Source organism: Montipora capricornis, chromosome 11 (genome assembly GCF_036669925.1).
Source record: "Montipora capricornis isolate CH-2021 chromosome 11, ASM3666992v2, whole genome shotgun sequence".
Taxonomy (NCBI): domain Eukaryota; kingdom Metazoa; phylum Cnidaria; class Anthozoa; order Scleractinia; family Acroporidae; genus Montipora; species Montipora capricornis.
Genome location: NC_090893.1, coordinates 4,585,787 through 4,595,786, shown reverse-complemented (window position 1 = coordinate 4,595,786; position 10,000 = coordinate 4,585,787). Strand labels below are relative to the sequence as shown.

General features: G+C 39.8%; 2 protein-coding genes across 2 annotated transcripts in view; one reads left to right on the top strand and one right to left on the bottom strand.

Annotated features, from left to right (window-relative positions):
• LOC138024908 (NIPA-like protein 2) overlaps positions 1–2,587 on the bottom strand; it is a 3,824-nt gene extending 1,237 nt beyond the window's left edge. Inside the window, exons 1-3 of the mRNA XM_068872105.1 lie at positions 2,367–2,587; positions 925–1,004; positions 98–161 (exon numbers count right to left, since the gene is read on the bottom strand). Of these exons, the coding sequence (XP_068728206.1) occupies positions 98–161; positions 925–988 (128 nt within the window). The 5' untranslated portion in view covers positions 989–1,004; positions 2,367–2,587. The remainder of the gene's footprint in view (positions 1–97; positions 162–924; positions 1,005–2,366) is intronic.
• The window catches only part of LOC138024591 (receptor-type tyrosine-protein phosphatase epsilon-like), a 26,596-nt gene continuing 17,809 nt past the window's right edge, over positions 1,214–10,000 (top strand). The window contains exons 1-4 of the mRNA XM_068871820.1: positions 1,214–1,223; positions 2,143–2,448; positions 5,524–5,814; positions 8,911–9,010. Coding sequence (XP_068727921.1) covers positions 1,214–1,223; positions 2,143–2,448; positions 5,524–5,814; positions 8,911–9,010 — 707 coding nt within the window. The remainder of the gene's footprint in view (positions 1,224–2,142; positions 2,449–5,523; positions 5,815–8,910; positions 9,011–10,000) is intronic.

Below are 10,000 nucleotides of genomic sequence, written 5' to 3'. Positions count from 1 at the left end.
CAAAAGTGGTTTAAATGAAAGATAAATTGAGCATATTTTTCTTCTACTCTCCCAAATTTATAATACATCTTTTGGCTGATAGCCAATGTACACTTACCCAAAGAGAAACATAAATATTTCTAGGAATGTAAGCCCATAGAATTCTCTATATAAAACAATACCTGAAAAGGGAAAATGAGACAATTTGAATCATTTGTCTTACTATTACAATTTCTAAATGTTTTCCCCAACAGAACCATAAATTATGCATTCATGTAGTCATGTACCATACTACATGTATATATACTTTGCATAAGGAGAGAAAAAAGGAAACAGATCCATTAAAAAGAGTTTTATTAATTTTTAGAAAAAGCAAAAATTCCTACTACAGCTCCTTTAAGACAGATTCCATAGCAATTATGCCATGGAGAAGAGGTGTTCACGGAGGAGAAGTTATAATGTTAGTCTAAGAGTAAATGTAGGGAACATCTGTTGTACAAAACAGGAAACATTGTAGTGTCAGTTTGTGGAAATGTCCACAAGACACTCGAGATTAGCACATTTTACATTGACCTTGACTCTGCAAACGAATCCTTTTTTGTCTGTACATGTAATTTCCCCGGTCTTTGAGTGAAAGTGACCTTGACTTAAGAATAAAACAAACTTACTGCTTTTCTCATGTAAAGCTAATACTAAACTACAGCACATCTGAAATGAAATCTAATCAAAACATTAACTTGGTCACTGAGCAATAAATGGAATACTTAATTAATGTGGATTAGAAACAAACCCCACCCTGTGTGTACATGCATGTACATGTATGTCAATGTCTATTTATAAAGTCAAATGAAGTTCCAAAGTGTACACTGTACCAGAATATCAATAACTGACAACAGAGACTTATTGTTTCATAAACTTACAATGAATCTTATCACCCATACTTACCACTTATAATGGTGAACAAAACAAAATTTGTAGGAACAACAACAGTTGCATCAAATGACTGCATTGCTCGATTAAGAAATCTGCAAGTGAGTGAAAAATCGTTTCTTAATCTATTGTGCTTATGGCGGATTCTGTCTTTTTATAAGACCAGAGCTGTACTTGTGCTGTCTACTACAGTTATTATGTACAAGGTGGTTCTATCTTTTGAGCCTTTGGTTGAAATTCAAAAGTGTGACCATTCAAATGAAACTACTACAGGTACAAGTACACACACTGAGCAGTCATGATAATGGAGAGTGGTGGGTTCAAATGGCGGATTTTTTCCGAGTTTCCACTAGATGCAACATCCAAAAAGTGTAAAGGCCCGGGCAAAGCGATGATGAAACCGTTGAGCCGTGTCTAATAGAATTTGAATCAAATGTTGATGATGTGTTGAAACCGTTTGCCCACCCCACCCCAGCAGTCACCATCGTTCAACAAAATCGAACGAATGTTGAAGCAAGTGTTGCCCAGGCCTTAAATTAACTCGCTCTTTCGATTGCTGTAAATAAGTAAACGTTCAAACGAACAGCAGATCTTTTTGTTCTGTGACTTTGCAGCCTACTGTTCGTCCAAAAACATGAAAATGCCGTTATTTTAACGTGTCTTTCACTTTTCAGTTTTTTTTTTATGAAAATTAGTTTTCATTCCTATTTAAAGTATAACTAATTTTCATAAGAAAAACTTCGCATTTAGACTCGCTTTGAAGAGGAGGCAGACATGAACTCGGAAATGGTCTATTGTGCAGAGAAGCCTGAAAAATTCCGAACTTCAACGGGGTTTGAACCCGTGACCTCGCGATACCGATGCTACGCTCTCACCAACTGAGCTATGAGCTGCTTCCAAAAATGTTGTTTATTTTCAGTCTATTTCTTGCATTTCAACCACAATTGTTGAGAAGGGAATAACGGTGTGAAATAAATTAGAATAAGAGGAGCTTTTTTTACTTTACTGCCATTAAAATTGTGTTACCTCTTAAGGATACAAATGCACAGCGCGGGAAGTTTTACTGAGAAGCAGTAGCTTATCTTTTAGCGACAAACGCGAAGCTTCTTCCTAGTTGATAAATCTCTTGTTGCATGAATTTTCGCAATAGTACTGCTAAAACTAGTTGGTAGTTGTTATCATCTAAGATTTTCCACTTCTTGTTGTCATGTATCCATTTATTTTTTTTCTCAGCGCCTGGTGCTCCTCCCAGAAACGTAAGAGGACACAATACAAGCTCGAGGACAATATTAGTACAGTGGGATGAAGTTCCAATTGAAAGGCAGCACGGTGAGATCGTAAATTACACTGTGGTCGATTGGAGGACAGGAGAAGCTGGGGAACATGAACGTCGAACTGTTACTAAACGTAAAGAAGTTTTGAAAGCAGATTTGACGGATCTTATGATGTATACTTACTACAGTTTTGAAGTGTTTGCTTCTACAATCAAGGGTGGTGGACCTTCCAGTCCCGTAGTTACAGTCCGGACAGATGAAGACAGTAAGTAGACAGTAGAAACGTTATTTTTGTATTTGCTGTTAATTGTAGAAGAGTACCTCAACATTTCAAGCAATGATGTGTTGTTTATGGTTCCGGTCACCTTTGTGTGAAGAGTCTTAGGGTGGTTCGTGTTGTCAGCGGTTTTTTCTGAAGTATGGGTATGTACTTTAAGTAGGGTTATTAAAGTGTATCATAAAGCGCATAAATTAAAAGAGGTATATCAGCATATACAGGTAGCTATAGCAAAGTACATATGGGTATACATGGATATACATGGGTATACATGAATATATATGGGTATACATGAACATACATGGGCATACATGGATATACATGGGTATACATGAATATATATGGGTATACATGGAAATTCACTGGTATATACCTTTATATATAACAATTTAAGGCTTTAATACATCCATGATATAATTACATACTATTATGATACACTTTAATAACACTACTTAAAGTACCAACCGAAGTATGTTCTTCGGACTGAGGGGTTCTTTGTGCAGTGGGGTATCATGACCTGTTGGGAGAATGCTGAGAGATAGTAGGTAAAGTAATGTATTGGACTATACTCTTCTCTACTCTTAGCTTTAATTTTTAACAGGAAGCTCCATTGTGCACGTTTGTCGATTACTTATATACCCGTATGCGAATTTGCTTTCCCTAAATATTGATGGAAGTTACCAACATGTGCGAAGCATCTAATCACCCTAACGTAATAGACGGGGTGAAAAAGTATAGAACTTATACACGTTAATGTTCTAAAACTTAAGGCTTGTGGGGCCTTGTGTAGAAAGTAACTTGAAACGACCGTGGATAGATCCTGTTGGAGTGAGTTTCAGGACGACCGGAGACAAATCTGGATAGTGTTGAGATCGAGGTTTGAAAGCAAAGCGTTCAGTGCATTGATTTGTTGGCCCTTCAGCATCAGAGAGAGTATTGTGCGTGTACTTTGAGACCGGATTTTCAGGCGAATTATTAAATAAGAACTTTCTTTTTTGAAAAGTGGCACACTTGTTTTACTAGGGAGCTTAAGCAACGACTATGGCGACGGCAACGAGAACGTCGTCTCAAAATATAAATTTGCGTTATTTTAGTCGCGTCGTTACTATTTCAACGTTTGTAATATGACAAGGGTGTGGTAATTCCTCAAAGATGACACCATTCGGAACGGCACTCCAATGTAGGAGAAAAAATGAAAATTTATCCTCAAGTGCTGACGTTCTTCATAAAACCAAAAACTTGGCTATTTCACGTTGTTGTTTTGCTGACGACGGCAACGAAATGGACAAAAGTGAAAAACGCACGTGCAGGGCGTGAAAAGCTATTGTTTTTACCCACTAAATATGCAAATTCGTGACGTTCTCGTTGCTGTCGCCGTTGTCGTTGCTTAAGCTCCCTAATAGTTGCCACGTCACTTCTGCGGGCCGTGAGATCACGTGTCCAAGGACATGTGCCGTTTTAACCAGATACTGTCAGGGGTGAGAAGTGAACCTGATCCATATGAAAAGTTGAAAACTAGTTTATGGTACAATAGGGAGCTTTAGCATCGACGACGGCAACGGCAACGAGAACGTCGTCGTTAAATGTGAATTCGCGATATTGTTATCACTTCGCGACTATTCAAAGCATTTTAAGGTGGCTTACTACAGTTTTAATGGATTATAACAGCCCAACTTCTAACTCTTTTGAAAAATGTCCCAAGATGTTTTTCCTTTCTCTATTTACTGTTTGCTCAAGTCTTTTGCCATTCTATGTGAAAATTGAACAATTAAACGTAAACAAATGGCCAAAATGAACGACCGAGTACCTAAGGAGAGACTGGGCACTAGTAGTTTAAATCACGTTTTTCTCAAAATCTACCCGTATGACCCCCCCTCAAAATTTCAGGAATGATAAATTGGCTCTGATTCAGCATTCATGCAAAGTAAACTAAAAATCTGTAAGGCACATTTTTCGCAAACTAAGAAAATGTGAAATCAAAATTTGCGATAAATCTACCTTACAGATTTTTATTTTACTTAGCATGAATGCTGAATCAGAGCCAATTTATCATTCCTGAAATTTTGAGGGGGGGAGGGGGGTCATACGGGTAGAAAAACGTTATTTAAACTACTAGTGCCCAGTCTCTACTTAGGTACTCGGTCGTTCATTTTGGCCATTTCTTTATGTTTAATTGTTCAATAGAATGGCAAAAGACTTAAGCAAGCAGTAAATAGAGAAAGGAAAAACATCTTGGGACATTTTTCAAAAGAGTTAGAAGTTTGGCTGTTATAATCCATTAAAACTGTAGTAAGCCACCTTAATTTGACAAAGGTGTGGCAAACTATCAAGAACGAGACTAGTATGAACGGCGCTCAATTTAGGGGAGAAAATGAAAATTTGTCCTCAAGCGCTGACGTTGTCCCTAAAACCTCAAATTTGGTCATTTCACGTTGTTGTTTTTCTGACGACGTTAAAGAAATAAACAAAAATGAAAAGATGCACGTGCAGAGCGTGCAAAGCTATTGCTTTTGCTCTCTAAATATGCAAATTTGCGACGTTCTCGTTGCCGTCGCTGCTGTTGTTGCTAAAGCTCCCTAATTATCATCGTGATGCCCTGAAAACTTGGCTGCAGGGTGGTGGAACAGTGCAACAAGGTTGTGAAAAGAGGAAACACGCAAGGAATTATTGTTCGAGGTAGCAGTCTACCGAAATTTCATGACCGCATTTTATTTATGTCGTGGCCCATCCTGGGTGCAAACATAATTTACGCAATTTTTACGTAAGGTGCACTTTGCAGGGGGTCGCACTAGTTTGCTTTGACATGAGTACTATTTGACGATCAATGTGGCTTAATGATAAAAACGATTAGATTTATTTTGGCCATTTGGAATAAATTCACAGAGTCGGCGACATAAAGAGCATGATTTCTGAAAGGCCTCATGCGCCTTTTGCGTTTTTTACTATCATCATGATCATAGCAATAAGGCCCTAAGGCATTAGTCTATGCCTATTCACTTTTTTTCGTAGTGGCTTATTTCCCAACACAAGTCATATTTGTTTCTTTTCCTTCTTGTTTTTTAGGACCATCTGCCTCTCCTACAATAACCTACAGCAAGTCGCACAGCAGTACTAGCATCCTGGTGAAGTGGGAACCTGTACCTGAGGAATACCGAAACGGCATTATAACGCGATACACCATTCGCTACGAGGACGTTGAAAAGAAGACCATTGCCACAGTGGATATACCAGCACCTGCATCAAAAAAAACTATAACAGGGCTAAGTCAGAAGGCTCTATATAAAATTCGGATTCTGGCTGCTACTTCAAAGGGTGATGGACTATTGAGTAATGCTAGCGAGACGATAACTCAAGGTAAGAGTGATGTCTGGTGATAACTAAATCTGAGTGCTCAATATTCACTTATGTCCAGAAATGCACGCGATGACAAAAATTATGGCAGATTTGGCGAAAGAGCTCCACGATTGACAATCTTCGCAAAATTAGCGATTTTGGCGATCTTTTGCCAGTTTCGTCAAATTAGGTCATCCATTGGTATTGACACCACTTGGGTAAACATTGACGATTTTGGCGAAATTGACAAAATCGGCAATTTTGGCGATCTTTTGCCAATTTCGTCAAATTAGTTCATCCATATTGGTATTGACACCACTTGGGTGAACATTGGCGATTTTGGCGAATTTGACAAATCAGCAATTTTGGCGATATGTCGAAAGTGTAAGCGCTCGTTTCAGTGATTAGGCCTAAGCGCTCGCGTAAAATTTTAGCTTTCATTTTGCGGTTCGGTTAACTACACTTCTCACGATATCGTCCTTGAAAAAAGCAATTTACATCACTGTATAATAATATTACAATTCTTGTCATTATTACATCGGTGATTCACTCTCAGCAGTGTCATCTCACTCAGACGACGAACGATGGGGTCCCCCGAAAACACTGAATCCCGGTCCGTGGACCCCCCTACGGACCGGGTCCACGAACTGCCTTACGGACCGGTCCACGGACCATCCCTACGGACCCCCTCTACGGACCACCCCAAAACAACACAGAATTAAAAATAAATAAATAAAGAAAGATAAAACCAACTGAAAATTTGTTTATTCCCGTTGTTCCCGTTGTCTAGATGGACCACTCTTGCCAGCGAAATGTCAGCCGTTACGCTGTGCAAATCAGACTAAGGCTCAGGTGTTGAATTGCCTTTTCCTTCGCTGTTGACCGGAGTGCTTCGAAAAAAAAAAACGGTAATAACTACTTTCCTTCCGCCATTTTGTTCGGAACAGAGAGACCACGAAGCCTGGGGCGAGTTCACAAACCCGCGGGAGAATGATCGGAACAAAATGGCGGAGAGAAGGAAAGAAAATTCAAATAGAACTTACTTATTATCATAGCATTCCGGTCCACAGCGAAGGAAGGAGCAATGTGTGATTAATAGACTCTTCGCCCGATGCCGAGCCTTAGTCTGTTAAATTTGCAGAGCGTAACGGTTGAGATTTCGCCGACACGAGTGACACGAGTGGTCTATTCAGACAACCAGAAAGTCAAATCTTTAGTTTTTATTTATTTTCATTTCTATGTTGTGTCAAGGTGGTCCGTATAAGGGGTCCGTATTGGTAGTCCGTGGACCGGTCCGTGAGGCAGTCCGTGGACCCGGTCCGTAGAGGGGTCCATGGACCGGGGTCAGTGTTTTCGGGCACCCTAATTCATGATTGTGGAAAGCAATTGAAAACGTGAGAATTTTATTTATGTATGACATTGTGTTCTAAAAAGAAGAGAATTAACTAAAAATTATTTTACTTGCGTTAGTGTTGGTTTTATTACGTTTTTGTGTTCTTGGAATGAGTTTATCGTCTGCTTTGCATGGTATAACCTTTTGTGAGAAACCATGGTTTTCTTTGCTCCCGCTTATCATGATCTTCATGTTGCTTCGCCATCCATGTTTCGGCCTTTAACGTGGCGAGTTTATACTTGTCCCATTGAGCTGAGGAGCCAACCGGCTGATTTTGAATCGAGTTCTACCGACTCCAGGGGTCTAGTTTTAGACCGTACATCCTTTCGATCATTAGGGAATTGAATGACAGAACACACGCAGCGCCTTATCAACAAACCTAGCTTCTTTCATTTAAGTTTTCGCTGTTATTCAGCATTTAACGTTGAAAGAAAATCCTGGCCGGCGAAGTTTACTTGCTTTTGCTGTAGGAAGCCTGGCAAGCGGAATCAGTGAGCTACTCAATGTTTACACGATGGGTGAAGTGTGCAAATTTGCTAACATATCGATCCCTGAATACAACTGATTTACTAAGGTGGATGATCAGGTGGATGATTTAGAACTCGTGCTGCCTTCCTAATTAAGTTTTCAGACTCATTCTTCCCCGTCTGTTCTACGTCATCTCAATAACTCTGTGACCTCATTAGACTCAAGAGTGGATGATCTTGAAAAAGATCTTAGGTCATACTAAGGATAGGACCTCTCCGTGGATCATTTCAATGTCAACGGCATATGTAGCAAAATTGATTAAATCAAATCCTTGGGTAAAAAATGATTTTTTTTTTTTGACATTCTGCTCCCGTCTGCAACTAAAATAGACGGACGGCTTCTTCCATAACCTTTTTCTACAACATCCCTTTTACAGTATGCAAGAGACGGCAAAAGAGGAGGTAGTAGCCTACCTGTATATGCTAGAAATAATCTAAATGCCTGCAGGAAATCAATGATGGAGCTCACCGATATAAAGTTAATTTTCTTGATATGTTAAAGAGTATTAATAAAAGAAGATTTGCCTGCTACTGATCGCCAAATACAAAACAACTTTTTCATTTAGCAGTGACAAGTCTAAGTATTGCCAGAAACGAGTCCTGGTGCACAACCGTTCAAATGGAAATGAGTTGCGTATTCTTATGCAAATCAAACTCATTTCCCTTTCAATAGTTGAGCACCAAGACTCACTACGAAACCGAGACAAACAGCAAGTCGGAAATGGCCCATTAGGTGCACGCTGATTTCAATAAGCGTCACGAAGTGTCCAAGCCGTGAGTGCAGAAATGCGGTTAAAGAAATCATTAGTCAAAGACCCACATTTCACCTTTGCTAACCATAGAGTCTCCAGTAGCTCAGTGTTAGAGCATTCGACTAGATAATGGGTAGAAAACTAGCACTGCACATCTCCCTCTAATAGTTATCTTTAGGTAACAGTCATCAAATGAGCTAAAATCAAACACAAGTTTCTTTGATTTTTGGCAAAATGCACATTTCAGCCAAACGTTAGCCGTTTGCCGCACAATCGTTGACCTACTAGGACTACGTCTCCTGAAGCACGATAGTGCTGCGCTCCAAGTGATAGCGAGTTTTCAGAATAAGGTGCAGTTCCTCCTCGTCGGCAATCACTTTCGATGCAAACTTAATATGTTAAATTGTCGTAGTTGTTGTTCATTTTAAAATTCAATTTGTTTCAGAGGTACCAGTGGGACCCACACTCGGCCCTGGGGTAATAACAACAACAACGGTGACGATTCCTTTAAATCTCGGACTCTTGAGTAATAATGAAACAGCCAGGTTAGTTGGTGGCAGTCAAAATTGTGTCTGTATTTGTTTAAGGGAGTGCTCTTTTGCTTAAAGGCCTTGTACAGCTACTGCGCTATTCTAAATACTTTACTATATCACCATACTGGTATTACTTATACACCGGCGTACTTATGAAATAGTTTTCCATCGAGGGTTACAAGGAAAACCGGATGGGCAAATGGCATTTACTGAGAATGAAGTGTGTGAAGCGTGAGTGTCATGGAGGTCAGACGTGTCGTTTTGCTCTCCGTAATGTTATCGAATTTGCTGACCTTGGAGTGCTCAGTCTTACTTAATTCTGCAAGAACTCCACCTCTCAACACACAATGTGCACTTTTGGGGATTTTAAAGTTCCAGAATTATCGAATTTTGGTTCCAAGATCAAGATTGACTTCTTACTTGAATACGAGAGAAACTACCGAAACCACTGGAATTTGCATATTGTTCAGTTGCGGTTCACGACCTGCTAATGAGGTATTTGGTGTTGCTTTGTTCCCTTCATCAGTGAAACATCAACGTATTGTTTTTCCAGTGCTGGTCAATAGAAGAGCCAAACGTTGCTGTTTGTATTATGCTAATGCATCTGCAACATTCCAACCGCTGATTGGTGATATTCTTTTCAAGTTGAATTCAATTTACAATCTTGGGGAGTCTCATGTAAGCGCCAGAAGAAAGTTTTTCAACTGCACCATCTTGTATGGCCCAAATCGGGTGGCTACTTTCAATCCCTGCGAAGTTTATCTCGTCGGGATTCATCCAAATCCGGGACCGACCTGTTGGAGTGACTCGCTTCGTGCTTTATACCTGAACGCAAGAAGCCTAAAAGGTATTGTGAAGTCAGTAGACGACGCTAAAAACTTTTGCAAAATAACTTTACTCCAGCGTCTTGTCTATGGTGGGGACTTCGATGTTGTTCTGATAACCGAAACATGGCTGAACGCCGCCATTTTTGACACCGAAATCCTTCCTGGCTACACCATC